This window comes from Taudactylus pleione, unplaced genomic scaffold, assembly GCF_031769625.1.
Source record: "Taudactylus pleione unplaced genomic scaffold, aTauple2 ptg000051l, whole genome shotgun sequence".
NCBI classification, from domain to species: Eukaryota; Metazoa; Chordata; class Amphibia; order Anura; family Myobatrachidae; genus Taudactylus; species Taudactylus pleione.
In genome coordinates this window covers 3,293,899-3,319,090 of record NW_028284453.1, presented here as the reverse complement: position 1 = coordinate 3,319,090, position 25,192 = coordinate 3,293,899, and the positions used below count along the sequence as shown (strand labels likewise).

General features: G+C 40.9%; 1 protein-coding gene across 1 annotated transcript; it reads right to left on the bottom strand.

The window, feature by feature from the left end:
- Window positions 1-1,580: 1,580 nt before the first annotated feature.
- LOC148535460 (galactoside alpha-(1,2)-fucosyltransferase 2-like) lies at window positions 1,581-2,618 on the bottom strand. The gene has a single exon (XM_088462636.1). It carries the CDS (start codon window positions 2,616-2,618, stop codon window positions 1,581-1,583), a length of 1,038 nt encoding a protein of 345 aa, XP_088318762.1.
- Window positions 2,619-25,192: the final 22,574 nt, after the last annotated feature.

The following is a 25,192-nucleotide window of genomic DNA, read 5'->3' as shown; positions in this document are numbered from 1 at the left end:
TGTGTTTTTCCTGCTGTTTCACCCCACCCACATATTCTCTATGTCCTGTGAGCCCCTTATGAAATTTCTAGCCCCATATTGTTTTCAGAACTCTAGTACTCTCATCTTTTCCACTGCTTCCCAGACCTTTTCATTCATGTGTCACCTCTTCCACCTCCTGGTCTCTTCTTTGAGCTTCCACCTTGCCTTATCTATACTTTCCTTAACTTCTCCCTGTCTCCACTGTCCCTCTTAGTGTTGTTTTCTAACAGATAAAGGGGGTGGGGGCTGTGTGCAGTGCCCAAGAGCCCCCACCCCTTGTTCATGCACAGTACATATCTCCACCCACAGAGGGGTGGGGGAGTGGCTGTAGTTTCCAGCACTACACACCCGTTACAGTAGTCCGGTGGGGGGGAGAGTGCCAGCCGTGGAGGAGGGGGGGTGTAGTTTGGTTGTTTCAGGCAGTATTCACCTGCTCCAGTAGTCTGGGGGTAGGGGTGAAGTGGGTGGGGGGTTGGTCTGACAAAGGTGGATTGATTGTTTCCAGCAGCACTCACCTGCTATAGTCAGGAGAGGGGGAGGGGGTAATAGCACTCACCTGCTATAGGTGGGAGGGGAGGTGTTGGGTGTTAATAGCACTTACTTACCACGATCTGGGTGGTGTTTGAGGTTTTTCCTGCACTTACCTACTATAGTCCAGGGGAGGTGGGGTATTATGGAGTTAATGCGCTGTGATGTGTGCACTATATAAATAACAATCAATGAATAAATAAATTGCAGTTTTCTTACCAACTGTAAACTGCAATGAAATGTGCTGCACCATATAAATATATGTTAATAATTATAATTACATTATACCTGGACCTGCAACAGACACATGTTGGTCTTGGCAGACTATGCGTAATAATAGTACAGGTTGTCATTAAGGTTACTAATATATATGAAAGCACAGTGTCAAATGTATCATTTAATCTAATTGATCAAGAGTTGTTCATGTATTTGAAATTGTATTTATGTTATTTTATTTGCTAGATAATGTGATGACAGAATCAAGTTGGTGCTGTATACATTAACAAATACAAACCTTAATGTCAACTATACTGTAGATCAGTTTCATTTCATCTTCCAGTTCGACATATTAATGGCCAACACTCAGGAATGGCTTGTCTCTATTCCAAGCATGTTTCATTTCCACCTAATCAACGCATCTGACCATTTAAACAACAACAAAATTCATTTTGCATTGACCATTCCTCATTTTGTATATGCCTCACTCTGCCCAATCATAGTCCAAACCCTCCCACACTCACACGTGGCCATGCACCTCAAGTGGCCTCCAACGAAAATGTGACTGTTCACCAAAGAAAGAGGAGTTATAGGTATGCTGCTTAATGAGTAAATTAATAAGTTGTAATGATTCTTTATATTTGTCTATTTAACCTATGTGAATTATTTACAAGGATGAGTTCAAAATATTTTTTTGCCTCAAAATAATTCATGAGGAAGCCTTAGCTTCACAAAACATCAGACACACAACGTGTCCTGTCAGCTCCTTTAGTACATGGTATTTAAAACCTCTTATGAAAATTACTATGGATGCTTTAAATTTTCAAAAGTGTGGAGAGATTTGCGGGAATCCCAATCCATTCCGGAAGAAAAATAGCTTCATACTTGAAATATTTAAGAAAAGGAGAATCTGGAGAATAAAAGTTTGAAAGGTAGATGGTCTCACCTCCAACCAAATATGCAGCCCAGTATCCAAATGTCCCTATTGTCATAATGGTGTGGTTACAATGGGCCAGGAGCGCAAAGTCCCGGGCAGGCGATCCTTCCTGGCCATCACCAGCAAAGTGAACATCCCCCAGTGAGTTATCAATGTTCTCCTTGCACCAATCCATACCATTACTGGTCACCACAAAGAGAGGGTTCTTATATTTGTTTCTGAAATAGCCCATGGCTTTGTCCATATATGCTTTGTCAGCTACTACACCTTTTCTTAGCTTAGACATAACATGTATATAGTCTCCCCTGCGGACATGAACCCCAATGTAGGTCACATTTTCCCGGTCCCCTTTCAGTTTTGCAAGATATGAATTTACCTCTTCCTTAATATAATCATGGAAAGTGAATTCTCGTAGAATCTCTTCTCTTATGTGATGGTAGAAGGTCCATGAATAGGGTGTACCATGAAGTTTGACGTATGTCCCAGAGATGTTTGAATATTCTGGAGTCATCCAATTATGTAGATGATAGTCCTTCCATTTAATACGACCTGCTGCTTCTTGGTGAAGTACGGGCAACTTGATCTTAAATATCTTTCCCAGCTCACTGTGCATGAGGGGTAAAACATAGGCTTGCTGTCCATTAAGCTTTGCCAGAGCATAGAGTACTGCATACTCCCCCATTTTGTTTCCTAAACGTCCAATAGGATGGTTTGTCCACATCACTGTATCTGGTCTGGCATTGTTTGTTGCTGTCCTGTTTATAACAACATTATTACTGCTCATGTTATCTGCATTGCTGTGTTTGTGGTATTTTGGTACAAGTCCTCCCTGCCCAATGCCATACCAGTATGAAGTAATCGAAATAGTGAAGAATATCAACAAAAGAAAAACTTTATTTGCTAAATGTATGTTCATTTTCCAGCCAGATGATTTATCACAAATGGAAACCCTAGAGACAAAATGGAGGTCAGGTATTAATTATACAACATACATAAAAATATAATTATTTTAAATGCATCTTATATAATAAATAAATAATTAGTTAAAAGGTGGCGACAATGTCATAGTTTTCCTCAATGCATGAAATATAATTTGGAAATATTTTGGCTCATGGGGAGTTGGATGCATTTTACCTAAAAAATGCAGGCGGAAACTGCTTCCAAAAGAAGACACAAATCTGTGTATTTTTCAACAGTAGCCTATCTACCAGGTTTATGCCAGGAATAATAACAGTATAGAGATGCAGCCTGACCATATCAGTAATAAACTCACTTCACCCAATTTGCACATGATTTAAAATAACATCAGGCATCAAATCAAAATAATCCCAAAAATAAATAAAGCATAAATTTAATAAAATAGCTTTTATTTTATTTAGATTCTTGGGGCTAATAACTCAGGTGTAAGCCAGGTAATGATGGGAGAAGCTGCTGGTCCTGAAATCTATGCCTGCAGCCCTGAGTGTTTGTCCCTGCGATTTGTTGTTGTCGTCATAGGTAACACTAAAAGGTTGCAAGCAATATGAGCAGTGACTCTGATATTTATTTATTTATTACCAGTTATTTATATAGCGCACACACATATTCCGCAGTGCTTTACAGAGAATATTTGGCCATTCACATCCGTCCCTGCCCCAGTGGAGCTTACACTCTATATTCCCTATCACATGTACACGCACACACACACTAGGGGTAATTTTGTTGGGAGCCAGATATGTAGTATATGTCTTAATGCGCAATCTACTGGATTGACATGTATACTGCAACTTCATAAATCAAGATAAGCTGCCTGATTAGTGCTTAATATATAGTTGGATTTTTCTGCGAAATAGGTCTTGACATATATATATATATATATATATATATATGTGTGTGTGTGTTTATTTATGCATACATAACAACTTTGTATTTGGAGTGTGCAATATATGTATATATTGTGTACATATATACATTTATATACATATAGTCAGTTTGGACTTGAGGAGCCTGTGCAAATTCAGAGAAACTTTTTTTTGTCTCCATACAGTAGTTCATAATCAGTCTTTAAAAGTATATTTGTTTCCAAAAAATTATATTTATATACATCTAGTAAGGCTTGAGGAGTCTGTACACTGCACGTGCCGAGTGTCAAGCACCTGGTTTTTCCTTAATTGCTCCTCTCCCTGATGTCACATTGAGGCAATACATTCCTCAGTTTCTTTCTAGGTAACTAAACTATACAATATATTACAATATATGCAATATTGAAAACTCAATCCAGTTCATCCCATAGTTTTGCGTGTTGCCAAAACAAACAGACAAACAAATATTCCAGATTTTTTTTGTCTCCATAGTTCATACACAGTCAACCACATTTTTATAAGTAAATATGTATATATATATATATATATATATATATATATATATCTTTTTTTTATATATATACACACAGCATGTTTAAATAAGTAATCGGCCATGCCACACTCACCAACCATCAACCCGTAATTGTCTCTGTCCTGGACTAAGGGTTATAACATGGGTGTTATGTAGTCCAAATATTGGGGTCACAAACAGGATATTCACAGAGAAGTGAAGAATTACCCATCCAACAAACATCATAATCCAAGGAACGATGATAAACTCGCGGACGCAATAACTCAGGAGGAGGTAATCTGGAAAAGAGGATTCTAATACCAATTACCATGCTGTATTATTTAAAAGCCCCTGGTTACTGTCTTATTTGGGGGTTCCCAAGAATCCTCAGTCAGGAGACTTCTGACAGCTCAAATCTTGGACACAGGTGATGTTCCGCCTATACTGCTTGTCAGAACCTTAAAAGATAAAATTACTTAAAGGACAATTTAAGGGTGCCGCCTTGCGGGAGGAGAACTCCTGGCCAAGTCATCATGAGAGGAGCACTGTTTACTAGATACTGGATTGACTAACCACTGTCTTTGAAATAAACTCAGATTAGGAATTAAAATTAACTTCTATTCCTAAAAACAGTGGTTCTGAGAATCAATGCAAGACTTTGCCCTTGGTCTTTAATAAACTATAAAAGCAATCCAACAGGTTGAAGAAGATCAGATCAGAAGAGCAGACAATAGAACAATTTATTGAGGGTAATAGGGGAGAGTCAATAAAAACCCAGCTGCCGGTTACAAGCCCTGGATTATTCCTTCATGGACTTCAAGGAAACAGCTATCTGGTTAATGGGGTCTAGCAGCACCCCATAGCACCAATATTGAGAGCCATTTCCAGTCACTGTACCAAGTGGCACAACAATCTGTTCCAGATCTAATTGAGGTTTTAAGTAGTCAACTAGCAGATCTCACCAAAGAACTGTGAGTCTTGAAGAAAGAACAACAAGTAGGTCTGTAAAATTGGAGGGGAGAACAAAGGTCTTTTGGAGGCTCTTGGAACTCACAAAGAAAGGGAAGGCAAAAACATATCAAATCAACTCACAAGAAAGACCCATCTGTCATAGGTGTAATAAGAGTGGACACATAGAACGACTGTGCCATCAATAAGAGGATTTGAACCCAGAAGTTCTGTGGCTGTGGACTGACCCTAGGGACTACCCTTCGAGTTAGGTTGATGTCAGAAAGAGTGGTGACCTTGCTATGTTGGAAAATGTCATACCATGGAAGTCATGATTGAAGGAGTAAAAATACCTAATTTCCTTGGCACAGGCTCACAGGTCACTATGATTGAATTCAATTGTTTCAACCGATAATGGAATGAGAGTGATATGTCTCCACTACATATGACCTGGTTACACCTCCTTGCAAGTGACAGTTTACCAATATCTTGCCAGTAGTATTGGGGGGTTGATATCAGAATAGGAGGTACTTTCTTCTATTGACAATAGTGCCCTTTGGTTATCTTGGGAATGAACATATGGCAGCATTGTCCTAAGGAATTGAATGCTGAACTTTAGAATGAATCGGAAAATGTACTGCCTTCAGAGAAAAGAATATTACCAAATCAGAAGGGAAAATAGGAAAAATTTGAATTACTGACCGACGTAAAATAGTTTTAAAACCTAACACGGAGATGGTAATATAGTGTAAGGGCATGATTGGCCCTAATGGGCAGAACTATGATGCTGAGGCTGAAACTGGTATACACTCAAAGCTTCCAACATCTCTTAATGCTAGAAGCATATTTCGGTTGATAAAGGAAGGCTTCCAGTTCGGTTTTCACATTCTAATGATTATCCATTTCACTTGTATTGCAACAAACCAGTGGCCAGTCTGACACAAGTAAACTTCCGGGACATCCTTCCCCCAATGACTGAGATGTTGCAATGACATATCAAAGTGAATGAAGGAATGGAGAAAGTATCAGAGAATCCATGAAGAATCACTGAAATAAAATTGCTAATAAATAGCGCGCTGTAAAGAAATAAGATCTGCTAGCAGCCAATATACAACGGGATGTACATCCACAGCCCAAAAAACATGCAAAATAGAAAATTATGTATATATAATTCTGCGCTTCTTATTTCCACATGTAAACCAATACATCTATGGAATCACTAAATAAAACCACTGAAACATATTCATAGTCCAAAAGAAGTCCTTCTTTACAGGTTGATCCACCTTATAAGTAAAAAATTTCCATCGATCTTTGTATCCTGGATCTGAAACAATAGTAGTATCTCCCAATAATGGGTGGATACAAGAACAGAAAAAAGAAAATGGTGCAAAACCTTATGATAAAAGGTAAATTTAATGAAAAAATTGCACTTGCAAGATCAAACGAATAAAACAGCATATAACATAAATCTGTTGGTGGCTGAGCAGCACCGCTTCCACGATCCTCCTATAATCACCCAGATGGAAATCAGGCTGGAGTAATAGATACATGGCCATAATCATGACCCGATGCACTTTTATGACGTCACTTTGGCGGCGACAGGAGCGGAAGTCAGCGGATCATTAATCTCCAGGTGAGTGTGTTCTGGACTTAATTATGAGAGTATTTAAGGAGGTTTTTTCTTGATTATGGCCATGCTTCTGATGAAGGACCCAACAGGGTCGGAAACGCGTTAAGCTTGGCTCACTGTGGCATTAAGAGATCATCGTTATTCCACCACCTTCTTCAATTGGTGAGAAACAGTCCGGACCTGTATCTATAACTCCAGCCTGATTTCCATCTGGGTGATTATAGGAGGATCGTGGAAGCGGTGCTGCTCAGCCACCAACAGATTAATGTTATATGCTGTTTTATTCGTTTGATCTTGCAAGTGCAATTTTTTCATTAAATTGACCTTTTATCATAAGGTTTTGCACCATTTTCTTTTTTCTGTTCTTGTATCCACCCATTATTGGGAGATACTACTATTGTTTCAGATCCAGGATACAAAGATCGATGGAAACTTTTTACTTATAAGGTGGATCAACCTGTAAAGAAGGACTTCTTTTGGGCTATGAATATGTGTTTCAGTGATTTTATTTAGTGATTCCATAGATGTATTGGTTTACATGTGGAAATAAGAAGTGCAGAATTATATATACATAATTTTCTATAGAGAATCCATGAAGGGAAGAGCTACAAAATGGAGATGAAAAAACTTCTGTGGAGCAAAAACAAGAAGTTGCTGTCAACACCCTGGAGATTTTGGATATGCGAATGACATACTTCTTCATATACCAACATGGAATTACCAACAATTCGGGAAAAGCACCTGCCATTAGCTCCAACTCTGTACCAACTAGTAAAACAAATGCTGTAAGAGATGAAGGGTACTGGAATAAGAAAAGAAAGCCACAGACCTTGTGCTGCTCCATTAGTTCTCATAAGAAAGGTTTTATGTGAATTATCAACATTTGAATTCAGTGACCCATAAATATGCTTATCCGTTTCCCAGGATTGAAAAATCCTTGACTACACTAAAATCCGCCACCTTATTTCCACACTATGGCTTATATTTACTAAAGTGAGAGTTTTTAGAAGTGGAGATGTTGCCCATAGCAACCAATCAGATTCTACTTAACATTTAATTAGCACCTTCTAGAAGATAATAGTTAGCATCTGATTGGTTGCTCTGGCAACATCTCCACTTCTAAAAACTCTAATTTTAGTAAATGTACTCCTAGGTCTTGCTAGTGGGTCCTGGCAGGTACTAATAGCACCAGATAACAGGTAAAATATGGCTTTTACCACACCAATGGGTCTCTTGAATGGAGAGGACCTGGTCCGGCTGTCCCTTACCTCAGTGCAGAGACTCATTGACCGGCAGGGTCCTCAATATACTCTGGACAGGGAGCGAGCTCATCCATCTAGCTTACACTAATTGTGGCACTGAATAGACTGTTTGCAGGGAGCCATCACTCATATACAGTATAGCTAACACTAAGTGGTGTAATAAATAGACTGTCCACAGGAAACCAGCCTGCACAGATAGCTGTTATCAACTGAGGCACTAACTTGATGGTCCGCAGAAAACCTGCTTAGACAGACAGCTGTTATCAACTGAGGTAGTAAGTAAACTGTCCACAGGGAACAAACCCATATAGACAGCTCTTATCAACTAAGGTACCAAATAGACTGTTCACAGGGAATTAGCCCATACAGACAGCTGTTGTCAACTGAAGCACTAAATAGATGGTCCACAGAGAACCAGTCCATACAGACAGCTGTTATCAACTGAAGCACTACAGTAAATATATGGTCCATAGAGAACTAGCCTGCACAGATAGCTGTTTTCAACTGAGGTACCAAATAGACTGCCCACAGGGAATTAGATAAAACGGACAGCTGTTATCAACCGAGGTACCAAATAGACTGTTCACAGGGAATTAACCCACATAGACAGCTGTTATCAACTGAAGCACTACATAGATGGTCCACAGAGAATACAGACCAGCCCATACAGACAGCTGTTTTCAACTGAGGAACCGAACAGACTGTCCACAGCTAATTAGCCAAACAGACAGCTGTTATCAAGTGAGGTACCAAATAGACGGTCCGCAAGGAATTAGCAAACACAGACAGCTGTTATCAACTGAGGTACCAAATAGATTGTCCGCAAGAAATTAGCCAACACAGACATCTGAGGTTCTGAATCAACCCTTAGAGTGCTGAATTTCCCTTAGAGTAAGGAGGGAGTTCTGAAATTTGAGGAAAAACAGCTTCCAGGTCTGGCTTGAGTAGCTCTAGCTTGAATTGCACAAAGGTTATCAAAAAGACAGCTAGGTCCTCTAACTGTACGCACCTAATAGATATATCTGCAGATGATGGCTATTCATACACAATGTACAAACATCATCTGTCATCTGGCTGGGCATCGCGCCGCGACCTCCTCCCCATGGCCTCCGCAGCAAGTATGCGGGCAGTCGGCTTACTGCCCATACACACAACACGATGGATAGATATATCTGCCATTGGCTGTGCAGCACAGCTGATGCAATATGTCTGTGAACAACATCGTTCACGGACGTATCGCTGGTACACGCTGGCCAACGGGCACAAGATATATTACCAGATCAATTGATTGGCCAATATATCTGCCAGTGTCTACCCAGCATTAAACATATTTTGCCTTGGCAGCTTTTTTTTCCACAGGCGGGGAAAGAAAGGGAATTGTCTCATTGTAGTGCACAAATTAAAATGTAACTTTTATGAAATTATCTTAAAAGAAGAAAAATATCTCTTCTACATTCAAAAGTTTCTAAAGTTTGTGTCACTATACAAATAGCAGGAGATGTGGCGATCATACTCTTATAATTGCCAGAAAATCTTATGATCTGCAGGATGAATCACACTTCAGATGATCACAGACTGATAAATCATAGATCTGCAATCTATCTGCATATTGGATACTTTGGGCAGAATTTACGAAGCAGTGGCTTCTGTAAGCCGATGCTTCCCTGTGGGTTGCAGGCACTTATTTAAAACAGCACTGGGAGTCAGTGTAATGCCCGGCATGCTTTACACTTTACCCTCCCAGTGCCATTTAAAATATGCACCTACAACCTGCCGGGAAGCAGTGGCTTACAGAAGCCGCTGCTTCGTAAATTCTGCCCTTTATATCCTTATTGCGCTTGTTTGGAGTTAATGACTACCGAAAAGGTGTATGCAACATTGTCTTCATCCTGAATAAATATGCCACTATTGCACTTTTTTGGGGAGTTTAAGGGGTACATTTAGTAAAGGTAAATTTTAATCAGTTTTAATTGATTTCAGACGGATCAACATCGATTTTGTGTTTCTGGGGCTAAATCACACATTTACTAATATGTTAAAAACCAAATCAAAAATTGTCTGTTAGTAAATGTGTGATTTAGGGGGAGATTTAATAAAGTTTGGAGAGAGGAGCTGATTGGTTGGTGCTATTTATCTCCAATTTTATCTATGTCATTTTTCAAACACAGCCTGTAAAGTGACAGTTAGGAGCTGATTGGTTGGTGCTATTTAGCTACAATTTTATCTCTCTCCAAGCTTTATTAAATCTCCCCCTTAGCCCCAGAAACACAACATCAATGTTAATTGATTTGAAATTGATTAAAATCGATTACAATTTATTCAAATCGACATTTAGTAAATATAAGACTACGTAAAGTGCAAATAACATATATATTCTAAAATTAGAGTACTATAAGGATATCTTCTATTTGATACTGTACATATTCACCCATAAATTAGTTTTCTAATAGCATTTCATAGAGGCTAAAAACTGTGGGGTGTAATGACACAATCAAAACTTCATAACTATATTTTGTTAATAAATCACAATTAACCTGTGAGACATTTCTCACATACATTGTGAATTTTATAGTTATAAAGATCTTTGAGGTACAATAACACACATTGGTATTTAACATCAGTTTTAATCACTTGCTCATATCTGTTTGTATTCACTTTCTTGCTATATTTTATGTTATAATATTTTTTGACACAAGCTTTAGAATATAAAGAATCATTTAATAATAGTTAAATTTTAATTAGTGCACTACAATGAGACAACTCTTTCTTTAATCGCTTGTTGCATATTACTGCGTTGGTTGTCATTAGTAGCACCCCCATTATGCCTAGCAAAATAATTCTTCAAATATTTTAGGCAGTTATTTCAGGGCATCATTATGATCATTGTGTAATATACTTTACTGGTGTAGAGGATCTATCATATACAAGACATTATCACCAGCAGCATATTAGTAATCTGCACTCCAGAGCCGTAACTAGACTTTTTGGTGCCCTGTGCCAGAAAGAGCATTAGCGCCCCCCCCTTCCCCCACATTTTCAAATAGGGACATAAGACACACACCCGAAAGAGGGGCATGGTCTCATGGGGAAAGGCCATGGCAAATTTGAGCTGTCCCATATGAGTGAAGGGATACTTATTCTGTTGTACCACTGTTATCTAGGTGTCACTGCCAAATACAGTGTGAATCCAATGGCTGCAGTGATAATACACAGTAATTATGCAGCATAACTCACCAGCTGTAGATGTAGGACGGCACTGATGAAGCAGCACCTGCAGCAGGAATTGTCCATCAGAACAGCCCTGCACAAGCCTGGAGCCGGCAGTGTAAATCACTGACTGAAGGTATAGAAAGAGTGCTGCTTGTAATGTATATGCAGCAAATACCAGCGGAAGGGAGAGATTAGTGTATGTACTCTGTGCTGGCAGCTGAATTCACCAGCAAGGGTACTCAAGGTGTGCTGGTAACACCTGGGTTGGGAAGGGCTGCTATCAGAAATTGTGGGGTAGATAGCTGTGTGTGCTATATAAAAGAGATTGTGCCTGAAGGTTCTTGGAGAGGTGGCCAGATGGAGGGGAGTTGGCCAAGAAGGAGATAGGGGTGGACAGGAGATGCCGCGGATAATAGAAGAGGAAGTTACAAGTGAGAACAATTATATAAAAAAAAGAAAATTGACAGGCCTGAAAACAGCCCCCTGCCCTGTGGTGCCCTGTGCCGTGGCACATGTCGCACCACCCTAGTTTCGGCCCTGCTGCACTCCATCAACTAGTAAAAAAATTACTGTGTTGGCCCATTCTGAGACCACAAAGTAATGGCTCAGTAAAATTATCCAGCCTGCAGAACACTTACCTGTTGACTATGGAATACACAAAGCCTTCTATTTCCACCGTACAATCCTCTTGTCAGCAGATCACAACCTGGGAAAGGTAGAGAAAGACAAATACTCCTATTCAGCTATTAAAGCTATGACCCAGGTCAAATATGTGCTCTGCATTGTTTAATATATGATTCAACACTATTGAGGTAATGAAACACTGAAATATCTTTGTATTAATTTGGTATAGCCATTTGTTTCTACAGTATGTGTAATTTAATGGCAAGATATAGTAAACAAAACTTAATTAAGCTCCTTTTACACCAAATTCCTGGGTCCAGCACAAGTCACTGTACACAGGTTAAATCAAATAGAAAGGGAAAAGTATTTCTGGTAAACAGAAAGGGAAAAAGAGGGTAAATCTGGTAAACAGAAAGGGAAAAAGAGGGTATGTCTGGTAAACAGAAATTGAAAAAGAGGGTATGCCGGGTAAACAGAAAGGGAAAAAGAGGGTATGTCTGGTAAATAGAAAGGGAAAAAAAGAGTATCTCTGGTAAACAGAAAGGGAAAAAGAGGGTATGTCTGGTAAATAGAAAGGGAAAAAAAGAGTATCTCTGGTAAACAGAAAGGGTAAAAGAGGGTATGTCTGGTAAATAGAAAGGGAAAAAAAGAGGCTATGTCTGGTAAATAGAAAGGGAAAAAGAGGGTATGTCTGGCAAATAGAAAGGGAAAAAAAGAGGGTATGTCTGGTAAATAGAAAGGGAAAAAGAGGGTATGTCTGGTATACAGAAAGGGAAAAAGGGGGTATGTCTGGTAAACAGAAAGGGAAAAAGGGGGTATGTCTGGTAAACAGAAAGGGAAAAAGAGGGTATCTCTGGTAAAAAGAAAGGGAAAAAGAGGGTATCTCTGGTAAATAGAAAGGGAAAAAGAGGGTATCTCTGGTAAATAGAAAGGGAAAAAGAGGGTATCTCTGGTAAATAGAAAGGGAAAAAGAGGGTATCTCTGGTAAATAACAAGGGAAAAAGAGGGTATGTCTGGTAAATAGAAAGGGAAAAAAGAGGGTATGTCTGGTAAATAGAAAGGGAAAAAGAGGGTATGTCTGGTAAAAAGAAAGGGAAAAAGAGGGTATGTCTGGTATACAGAAAGGGAAAAAGGGGGTATGTCTGGTAAACAGAAAGGGAAAAAGGGGGTATGTCTGGTAAACAGAAAGGGAAAAAGAGGGTATCTCTGGTAAACAGAAAGGGAAAAAGAGGGTATCTCTGGTAAACAGAAAGGGAAAAAGAGGGTATCTCTGGTAAATAGAAAGGGAAAAAGAGGGTATCTCTGGTAAACAGAAAGGGAAAAAGAGGGTATCTCTGGTAAATAGAAAGGGAAAAAGAGGGTATGTCTGGTAAATAAAAAGGGAAAAAGAGGGTATGTCTGGTAAATAGAAAGGGAAAAAGAGGGTATGTCTGGTAAATAAAAAGGGAAAAAGAGGGTATGTCTGGTAAACAGAAAGGGAAAAAGAGGCTATGTCTGGTAAATAGAAAGGGAAAAAGAGGCTATGTCTGGTAAATAAAAAGGGAAAAAGAGGGTGTGTCTGGTAAATAGAAAGTGAAAAAAAGAGGGTATGTCTGGTAAATAGAAAGGGAAAAAAAGAGTATCTCTGGTAAACAGAAAGGGTAAAAGAGGGTATGTCTGGTAAATAGAAAGGGAAAAAAAGAGGCTATGTCTGGTAAATAGAAAGGGAAAAAGAGGGTATGTCTGGCAAATAGAAAGGGAAAAAAAGAGGGTATGTCTGGTAAATAGAAAGGGAAAAAGAGGGTATGTCTGGTATACAGAAAGGGAAAAAGGGGGTATGTCTGGTAAACAGAAAGGGAAAAAGGGGGTATGTCTGGTAAACAGAAAGGGAAAAAGAGGGTATCTCTGGTAAAAAGAAAGGGAAAAAGAGGGTATCTCTGGTAAATAGAAAGGGAAAAAGAGGGTATCTCTGGTAAATAGAAAGGGAAAAAGAGGGTATCTCTGGTAAATAGAAAGGGAAAAAGAGGGTATCTCTGGTAAATAACAAGGGAAAAAGAGGGTATGTCTGGTAAATAGAAAGGGAAAAAAGAGGGTATGTCTGGTAAATAGAAAGGGAAAAAGAGGGTATGTCTGGTAAAAAGAAAGGGAAAAAGAGGGTATGTCTGGTATACAGAAAGGGAAAAAGGGGGTATGTCTGGTAAACAGAAAGGGAAAAAGGGGGTATGTCTGGTAAACAGAAAGGGAAAAAGAGGGTATCTCTGGTAAACAGAAAGGGAAAAAGAGGGTATCTCTGGTAAACAGAAAGGGAAAAAGAGGGTATCTCTGGTAAATAGAAAGGGAAAAAGAGGGTATCTCTGGTAAACAGAAAGGGAAAAAGAGGGTATCTCTGGTAAATAGAAAGGGAAAAAGAGGGTATGTCTGGTAAATAAAAAGGGAAAAAGAGGGTATGTCTGGTAAATAGAAAGGGAAAAAGAGGGTATGTCTGGTAAATAAAAAGGGAAAAAGAGGGTATGTCTGGTAAACAGAAAGGGAAAAAGAGGCTATGTCTGGTAAATAGAAAGGGAAAAAGAGGGTATGTCTGGTAAATAAAAAGGGAAAAAGAGGGTGTGTCTGGTAAATAAAAAGGGAAAAAGAGGGTGTGTCTGGTAAATAGAAAGGGAAAAAAAGAGGGTATGTCTGGTAAATAGAAAGGGAAAAAAAGAGGGTATGTATGGTAATTAGAGAGGGAAAAAGAGGGTATGTCTGGTAAATAGAAAGGGAAAAAAAGAGGGTATGTCTGGTAAATAGAAAGGGAAAAAGAGGGTATCTCTGGTAAATAAAAAGGGAAAAAAAGAGGGTATGCCTGGTAAATAGAAAGGGAAAAATAGGGTAGGTCTGGTAAATAGAAAGGGAAAAAGAGGGTATCTCTGGTAAATAGAAAGGGAAAAAGAGGGTATCTCTGGTAAACAGAAAGGGAAAAAGAGGGTATGTATGGTAAATAGAGAAGGAAAAAGAGGGTATCTCTGGAATATTGAAAGGGAAAAAGAGGGTGTGTCTGGTAAATAGAAAGGGAAAAAGAGGGTATGTCTGGTAAAAAGAAAGGGAAAAAGAGGGTATGTCTGGTAAACAGAAAGGGAACAAGAGGGTATGTCTGGTAAACAGAAAGGGAAAAAAGGGTATGTCTGGTAAACAGAAAGGGAAAAAGGGGGTATGTCTGGTAAACAGAAAGGGAAAAAAGGGTATGTCTGGTAAACAGAAAGGGAAAAAGAGGGTATCTCTGGTAAACAGAAAGGGAAAAAGAGGGTATCTCTGGTAAACAGAAAGGGAAAAAGAGGGTATCTCTGGTAAACAGAAAGGGAAAAAGAGGGTATCTCTGGTATACAGAAAGGGAAAAAGAGGGTATCTCTGGTAAACAGAAAGGGAAAAAGAGGGTATGTCTGGTAAACAGAAAGGGAAAAAGAGGGTATGTCTGGTAAACAGAAAGGGAAAAAGAGGGTATCTCTTGTAAACAGAAAGGGAAAAAGAGGGAATGTCTGGTAAATAGAAAGGGAAAAAGAGGGTATGTCTGGTAAAAAGAAAGGGAAAAGAGGGTATGTCTGGTAAACAGAAAGGGAAAAAGAGGCTATGTCTGGTAAACAGAAAGGGAAAAAGAGGGTATGTCTGGTAAACAGAAAGGGAAAAAGAGGGTATGTCTGGTAAAAAGAAAGGGAAGAGAGGGTATGTATGGTAAATAGAGAGGGAAAAAGAGGGTATCTCTGGTAAATAGAAAGGGAAAAAAAGAGGGTGTGTCTGGTAAATAGAAAGGGAAAAAGAGGATATGTCTGGTAAAAAGAAAGGGAAAAAGAGGATATGTCTGGTAAAAAGAAAATGAAAAAGGGGGTATCTCTGGAAGATTGAAAGGGAAAAAGAGGGTGTGTCTGGTAAATAGAAAGGGAAAAAGAGGGTATGTCTGGTAAAAAGAAAGGGAAAAAGAGGGTATGTCTGGTAAAAAGAAAAGGAAAAAGGGGGTATGTCTGGTAAACAGAAAGGGAACAAGAGGGTATGTCTGGTAAACAGAAAGGGAAAAAAGGGTATGTCTGGTAAACAGAAAGGGAAAAAGGGGGTATGTCTGGTAAACAGAAAGGGAAAAAAGGGTATGTCTGGTAAACAGAAAGGGAAAAAGAGGGTATCTCTGGTAAACAGAAAGGGAAAAAGAGGGTATCTCTGGTAAACAGAAAGGGAAAAAGAGGGTATCTCTGGTAAACAGAAAGGGAAAAAGAGGGTATCTCTGGTAAACAGAAAGGGAAAAAGAGGGTATCTCTGGTAAACAGAAAGGGAAAAAGAGGGTATGTCTGGTAAACAGAAAGGGAAAAAGAGGGTATGTCTGGTAAACAGAAAGGGAAAAAGAGGGTATCTCTTGTAAACAGAAAGGGAAAAAGAGGGAATGTCTGGTAAATAGAAAGGGAAAAAGAGGGTATGTCTGGTAAAAAGAAAGGGAAAAGAGGGTATGTCTGGTAAACAGAAAGGGAAAAAGAGGCTATGTCTGGTAAACAGAAAGGGAAAAAGAGGGTATGTCTGGTAAACAGAAAGGGAAAAAGAGGGTATGTCTGGTAAAAAGAAAGGGAAAAGAGGGTATGTATGGTAAATAGAGAGGGAAAAAGAGGGTATCTCTGGTAAATAGAAAGGGAAAAAAAGAGGGTGTGTCTGGTAAATAGAAAGGGAAAAAGAGGATATGTCTGGTAAAAAGAGGATATGTCTGGTAAACAGAAAGGGAAAAAGGGGGTATGTCTGGTAAACAGAAAGGGAAAAAGAGGGTATGTCTGGTAAACAGAAAGGGAAAAAGGGGGTATGTCTGGTAAATAGAAAGGGAAAAAGAGGGTATCTCTGGTAAACAGAAAGGGAAAAAGAGGGTATCTCTGGTCGGTGCACAAATATTAAAATATAACTTTTATGTCATATCATTAAAATTAGAGATGTGTGCCGACCCCCGTGTTTTGTTTTCGGTTTTGGAACTGGATCTCCCCTGATTTTGGATCTGAATCTGGTTTTGGATGTTTTTCTTTAGTGTTTCCTTGGAAATTATGTCTTGACTTACACCTGCCGCATTGAATCATCTGTAGGTCTGTCTAAAAACGTAGTTGCTGATACCTATTTTAGCCAACTGATTTGCATATATTGTTTTTGTATACTCTTTTGTATCTGTGTAAGATTTCATTAGTCTTTACACTATTTGTGATCATTAGAGTACTGGTCGTTCCATTATTGTGATATGCTGCTATGTTTTGTTTTTAGCTTCACATGGTTGCCGGGGCAACAGGGGTCGTGCTGATGACATCACATGTGGGCACTCTTTGGCTGGACTCGGAAGCCACGGTGATACAAGTGGTGTGGTGATGGGTATAGTGTGTTTATGTTATGCGTTTTGTACCTTGACAAAGATGCAATAAAGCATCGAAACGTTTGAATATTTATCCTGCCTATGTGTCCTGTTTATACTGGAGTGCCGCCGTTTTTCTGTGCATATTGGGAAGCTTGTTTTTCCCACTGAGGGCACCCAGGACATTTGTGCTGCTTGATTGGGAGTGCCATCCATAAGGATATTATATATATATATATATATATATATGACAAGTACACACAAGCAGCGGCACTCAGAGACTTTTTAAGTGTAATAAACTTGTGTTGAAATAAATTACATCTGTGACACCAACGTTTTGGGACACACACGTCCCTTTGTCAAGGTGTATCAGGCTGATATACCTTGACAAAGGGACCTGTGTGTCCCAAAACATTGGTGTCACAGATGTAATTTATTGCAACACGAGTTTATTACACTTAAAAATTCTCTGAGTGCCGCTGCTTGTGTGTACTGGTCATATATACTATTGGATCCGGAGGGCACCAGAGCAATTGAGATTTTACAGGTGAGTTGGATTATATATATATATATATATATATATATATATATATATATAAATTAGGGGTGTGCACCGGCCACTTTTCGTGTTTTGTGTTTTGGTTTTGGATCTGGATCTTTCTTCGTGTTTTGGATCTGGATTGGTTTTGCCAAAACCACCCTTCCGTGTTTTGGGTTCTGGGTTTTGTGTTTTGGATCTGTATTTTTTTTTAAAAAAAGCATAAAAACAGCTAAAATCACAGAATTTGTTGGTTTCTCTGCTCCTATGCTATTATTAACCTCAATAACCTTAATTTCCACTCATTTCCAGTCTATTCTGAACACCTCACACCTCACAATAGTGTTTTCATGTCCAAAAGGTTGCACCGAGGTAGCTGGATGACTATGCTAAGCGACACGAGTGGGCGGCACAAACACGTGACCCATCTAGGAGTGACACTGCAGTGGCAGACAGGATGGCAGTTAGAAAAACTAGGCCCCAAACTGTACATAATGCAAAGAAAAAAAAGAAGTGCAAGATGGAATTGTCCTTGGGCCCTCCCACCCACCCTTATGTTGTATAAACAGGACATGCACACTTTAACAAATCAATCATTTCAGCGCCAGGGTCTGCCACACAACTGTGGCTGAAATGATTGGTTCGTTTGGGCCCCCACAAAACAAGCTGGCAATTAATGTGTCCCTGCACAAACTGGCTCTACGGAGGCAAGATGTCATCCTCATCCTCCTCATCCACCGATTCCTCACCCTCTTCAGTGTGTACATCCTCATCCTCACAGAGTATTAATTCGTCCCTGCTGGAACCACAGGTCCCTCTGTACGTTCTGGAGGCTGGTCTCCCTGGAAGAGTTGATAATTCATTTTATGAACATCATCTTCTCCACATTTTGTGGAAGCAACCTCCTACGCCTTTCGCTGACAAGGTTCCCGGCTGCACTAAACACTCTTTCGGAGTACACACTGGAGGGGGGGCAACTCAGGTAAAATAGAGCCAGTTTGTACAGGGACCTCCAAATTGCTTCTTTTTCCTGCCAGTACAGGTACGGACTGTCTGACATGCCTACTTGGATGCTGTCACCGATGTAATCCTTTAACAGACAGACGCACGCTTGTCGCTGCTGCTTTGAGGATTCAAGTGCGGCTACAGCCCACACAATTCACAAAGACAGAAAAAAAAAAAGAATATTTTTATTGTTTGTGGAGCACACTTTGAGGGTTACACCACCCTTTAACAGACGCACGCTTGTCGCTGCTGCTTTGAGGATGCAAGTGCGGCTACAGCCCACACAATTCACAAAGACAGAAAAAAGAAGAAGAATATTTTAATTGTTTGTGTAGAACACTTTGAGGTGTCACCACCCTTTAACAGACAGACGCACGCTTGTCGCTGCTGCTTTAAGGATGCAGGTGCGGCTACAGCCCACACATTTCACAAAGACCGAAAAAAAAAAGAACAATATTTTAATTGTTTGTGTAGAACACTTTGAGGTGTCATCACCCTTTAACAGACAGACGCACGCTTGTCGCTGCTGCTTTAAGGATGCAGGTGCGGCTACAGCCCACACAATTCACATAGACAGAAAAAAAAAGAACAATATTTTAATTGTTTCTGTAGCACACTTTGAGGGTGTCACCACCCTTTAACAGACAGACGCACGCTTGTCGCTGCTGCTTTGAGGATGCAAGTGTGGCTACATCGCACACAAGTCACAAACACATTAAAAAAATAGTTTTTTATTTTTTGGAACACTTTGAGAGTTACACCACCCTTTAACAGACAGACGCACGCTTGTCGCTGCTGCTTTAAGGATGCAGGTGCGGCTACAGCCCACACATTTCACAAAGACCGAAAAAAAAAGAACAATATTTTAATTGTTTGTGTAGAACACTTTGAGGGTGTCACCACCCTTTAACAGACAGACGCACGCTTGTCGCTGCTGCTTTAAGGATGCAGGTGCGGCTACAGCCCACACATTTCACAAAGACCAAAAAAAAAAGAACAATATTTTAATTGTTTGTGTAGCACACTTTGAGGGTGTCACCACCCTTTAACAGACAGACGCACGCTTGTCGCTGCTGCTTTAAGGATGCAGGTGCGGCTACAGCCCACACAATTCACAAAGACAGAAAAAAGAACAATATTTTAATTGTTTGTGTAGCACACTTTGAGGGTGTCACCACCCTTTAACAGACAGACGCACGCTTGTCGCTGCTGCTTTAAGGATGCAGGTGCGGCTACAGCCCACACAATTCACAAAGACAGAAAAAAGAACAATATTTTAATTGTTTGTGTAGCACACTTTGAGGGTGTCACCACCCTTTAACAGACAGACGCACGCTTGTCGCTGCTGCTTTAAGGATGCAGGTGTGGCTACAGCCCACACATTTCACAAAGACCAAAAAAAAAAGAACAATATTTTAATTGTTTGTGTAGCACACTTTGAGGGTGTCACCACCCTTTAACAGACAGACGCACGCTTGTCGCTGCTGCTTTGAGGATGCAAGTGTGGCTACATCGCACACAAGTCACAAACACATTAAAAAAATAGTTTTTTATTTTTTGGAACACTTTGAGAGTTACACCACCCTTTAACAGACAGACGCACGCTTGTCGCTGCTGCTTTAAGGATGCAGGTGAGGCTACAGCCCACACATTTCACAAAGACTGAAAAAAAAAGAACAATATTTTAATTGTTTGTGTAGAACACTTTGAGGGTGTCACCACCCTTTAACAGACAGATGCACGCTTGTCGCTGCTGCTTTGAGGATGCAGGTGGAATCTAGACGGGATTTGGAACCGAGGACACACTGCACTAATGTCGGATACCGGACGCACGTCTAACACCAACATAGCAGTCAAGGCCTCAGTTATACGTTTTGCTTCAGGATGACTGCTGTCGTACTTCATCCTCATCGCTAGGGACTGTTGGAGGGTCAATTGTTTAGTAAAAGTAGTGATGTTCCTACTTCCTCTCTGGGATGATGAACAACTCCCAGCAGCAGCAACAGCACTAGGAGGAAGAGGTTCTTGATCTTTCCCTATTTTATTTTTATCGGAGAAAGTTTGGTCCTCCATTTATGTTATATTGATATATATACGTGCGGCTAAAGCACACACAAACACAGAAAATATTATTTTATTTTTGCTGGAGAGTAGTGCACTTTGTGGGTTACACCACCCTTTAAGAAATGAGCCAGCCGGCTCTTTACTTATGGGACACAGGCGCACGCTTGGCGCTGCTCCTTTGTTGATGCACGTGCAGCCACAGTGCACACAATTCACAAACACAGAAAATAATTTTTTTTTTGGTTTGGACTGGAGTGTACTTTCGGGGGTTACAGCACCCTTAACAGTCAAGCCAGCCGGCCCTTTACTTATGACACAGGCGCACGCTTGGCACTACTTTGTTGATGCACGTGCGGCTACTGCGCACACAATTCACAAACACAGAAAATCATTTTTTTTTTGGTTTGGACTGGAGTGTACTTTCGGGGGTTACAGCACCCTTAACGGTCAAGCCAGCCGGCCCTTTACTTATGACACAGGCGCACGCTTGGCACTACTTTGTTGATGCACGTGCGGCTACTGCGCACACAATTCACAAACACAGAAAATTATTTTTTTTTTGGTTTGGACTGGAGTGTACTTTCGGGGGTTACAGCACCCTTAACGGTCAAGCCAGCTGGCCCTTTACTTATGACACAGGCGCACGCTTGGCACTACTTTGTTGATGCACGTGCGGCTACTGCGCACACAATTCACAAACACAGAAAATAATTTTTTTTTGGTTTGGACTGGAGTGTACTTTCGGGGGTTACAGCACCCTTAACGGTCAAGCCAGCCGGCCCTTTACTTATGACACAGGCGCACGCTTGGCACTACTTTGTTGATGCACGTGCGGCTACTGCGCACACAATTCACAAACACAGAAAATAATTTTTTTTTAGGTTTGGACTGGAGTGTACTTTCGGGGGTTACAGCACCCTTAACGGTCAAGCCAGCCGGCCCTTTACTTATGACACAGGCGCACGCTTGGCACTACTTTGTTGATGCACGTGCGGCTACTGCGCACACAATTCACAAACACAGAAAATAATTTTTTTTTTGGTTTGGACTGGAGTGTACTTTCGGGGGTTACAGCACCCTTAATGGTCAAGCCAGCCGGCCCTTTACTTATGACACAGGCGCACGCTTGGCACTACTTTGTTGATGCACGTGCGGCTACTGCGCACACAATTCACAAACACAGAAAATAATTTTTTTTTTGGTTTGGACTGGAGTGTACTTTCGGGGGTTACAGCACCCTTAACGGTCAAGCCAGCCGGCCCTTTACTTATGACACAGGCGCACGCTTGGCACTACTTTGTTGATGCACGTGCGGCTACTGCGCACACAATTCACAAACACAGAAAATAATTTTTTTTTTGGTTTGGACTGGAGTGTACTTTCGGGGGTTACAGCACCCTTAACGGTCAAGCCAGCCGGCCCTTTACTTATGACACAGGCGCACGCTTGGCACTACTTTGTTGATGCACGTGCGGCTACTGCGCACACAATTCACAAACACAGAAAATAATTTTTTTTTTGGTTTGGACTGGAGTGTACTTTCGGGGGTTACAGCACCCTTAACGGTCAAGCCAGCCGGCCCTTTACTTATGACACAGGCGCACGCTTGGCACTACTTTGTTGATGCACGTGCGGCTACTGCGCACACAATTCACAAACACAGAAAATAATTTTTTTTTTGGTTTGGACTGGAGTGTACTTTCGGGGGTTACAGCACCCTTAACGGTCAAGCCAGCCGGCCCTTTACTTATGACACAGGCGCACGCTTGGCACTACTTTGTTGATGCACGTGCGGCTACTGCGCACACAATTCACAAACACAGAAAATATTTTTTTTTTGGTTTGGACTGGAGTGTACTTTCGGGGGTTACAGCACCCTTAACGGTCAAGCCAGCCGGCCCTTTACTTATGACACAGGCGCACGCTTGGCACTACTTTGTTGATGCACGTGCGGCTACTGCGCACACAATTCACAAACACAGAAAATAATTTTTTTTTTGGTTTGGACTGGAGTGTACTTTCGGGGGTTACAGCACCCTTAACGGTCAAGCCAGCCGGCCCTTTACTTATGACACAGGCGCACGCTTGGCACTACTTTGTTGATGCACGTGCGGCTACTGCGCACACAATTCACAAACACAGAAAATAATTTTTTTTTTGGTTTGGACTGGAGTGTACTTTCGGGGGTTACAGCACCCTTAACGGTCAAGCCAGCCGGCCCTTTACTTATGACACAGGCGCACGCTTGGCACTACTTTGTTGATGCACGTGCGGCTACTGCGCACACAATTCACAAACACAGAAAATAATTTTTTTTTGGTTTGGACTGGAGTGTACTTTCGGGGGTTACAGCACCCTTAACGGTCAAGCCAGCCGGCCCTTTACTTATGACACAGGCGCACGCTTGGCACTACTTTGTTGATGCACGTGCGGCTACTGCGCACACAATTCACAAACACAGAAAATATATTATTTTTTTAGCACTTGGGGGGAGCACCCCTGATGGACAGAGCACCCCCTGGACAACACTACAGCACTCCTTTAGGACTGGGACACTGCACAGGACTTTGGAGTGGACACAGCCCCTATGGAGAACTGACTGCACAACACAGTCCAGCCAGCCCCTATGGACTTTGAAGTAGTGGACACAGCCCCTATTAACAACAGCAGCACAGCACAACACAGCCAGCCCCTATGGACTTTGAAGTAGTGGACAACAGCAGCACTACACTACACTACACTACACTACACAGCCCTAACTCCCACCCTCCCTCTTCACTGTCCACAGCCGAGTGAGAAAATGGCGCCGACGTGGGTACCTTATATAGGATCCAAAACCCGCGAGACTCGGAAGGCGGGAAGATGACGTTTTGCCTCGATTTCAGAATCCGAGTCAGGCGGGAAAAGTCGAGCCTGACTCGGATCGGACTCGGATCGGGGGGGCTCGGGGGGGTTCGGATTTCAGAAATCCGAACCCGCTCACCCCTAATATAAATACACAAGTACCCGTGCCTGATCACTTATAAAGCTGTCCTTATATAAAGTCTCAATAGTCCAGCAAAAAGATCCTCCACATATCCATGGGCATGTAGCACTCAGGTCCCTGTATTTATAGACTGCTGCTCCCCTTCAAATTACCCTGAATTCAAATGGGCACAAAAGATCTAGTGTAGAAAGAGAAGAAAGAAGGGGGCGCTATATCGTGCATGAATCAATTTATTACAGACATAAATATCCACGTCTCCAAACACAAGATGATGGACTCGTACCAATTTAATACACACTGTGGGTTGGATACAACATGATATTTAATGCACCCATATAGCAGAACTCCGTCCCGGCTGCTAGTCTCCTCTGTCTCCACACCGCTCAATGAGCCCGCTCAGTATCGCGATCGGTTGAACCTCCGGATCTTCTCACCACGAGGAGGACGCCAGAGGGTGAGCACACTGCGTCAGTCAGGCCACACCATAATGCATTTCGTAATACACTTCGTCAGAGGGCTGGCCTGGCTGACGCTCTACCTTCACTATAAGATCACACTGAGCCAATCACTGAGGAGCTCAATCAGCTCATTTACATATATAAACAAACGCTCTCATCAGCGTATAACTCAGTGATACTATGATCACAAATGGCCTCTCACAGATTAAAATTATGATTCAAAACAGCAAAATGCATGTTTTACATAGCATTAATATGCATTTCAACCAACACAGTCTAAAAAATGTTGCTAGAATACATCATAATATATATCATCAATTACAATTATATATATTTACTTACAACAATTTATGTTAGTAGTTGGAAATAAAGCTCTTTAAAAACCTTTTTACAAATATAGATTGAATGGTTTTATATCTATTTTACACATCCAATCCAAAAAAACATACAATCTAAACATTTGTTTGTGGACATGGCAGCTTCCACTTGCATGACATATTTTTCCTTAAAAAAGACTGTGTTGGTTGAAATGCATATTGATGCTATGTAAAACCTGCATTTTGCTGTTTTGAATTATAATTTTAATCTGTGAGACACCATTTGTGATCATAGTATCACTGAGTTATACGCTGATGAGAGCGTTTGTTTATATATGTAAATGAGCTGATTGAGCTCCTCAGTGATTGGCTTAGTGTGATCTTATAGTGAAGGTAGAGCGGTAGCCAGGCCAGCCCTCTGACAAAGTGGATTGCGAAACGAGTTAGGGTGTGGCCTGACTGACGCAGTGTGCTCACCCTCTGGCGTCCTCCTCGTGGTGAGAAGCTCCGGAGGTTCAACCGATCGCGATACTGAGCGGGCTCATTGAGCGGTGTGGAGACCGAGGAGACTAGCAGCCGGGACGGAGTTCTGCCATATGGGCGCAGTAAATATCATGTGGTATCCAGCCCACAGTGTGTATTAAATTGGTACGAGTCCATCATCTTGTGTTTGGAGAAGTGGATATTTATGTCTGTAATAAATTGATTCATGCACGATATAGCGCCCCCTTCTTTCTTCTCTTTCTACACTAGATATATATATATATATATATATATATAGA

Bases quoted from the DNA above. Each gene is read 5' to 3' on its own strand.
- LOC148535460 (XM_088462636.1), bottom strand. From the start codon at position 2,618: ATGAACATACATTTAGCAAATAAAGTTTTTCTTTTGTTGATATTCTTC.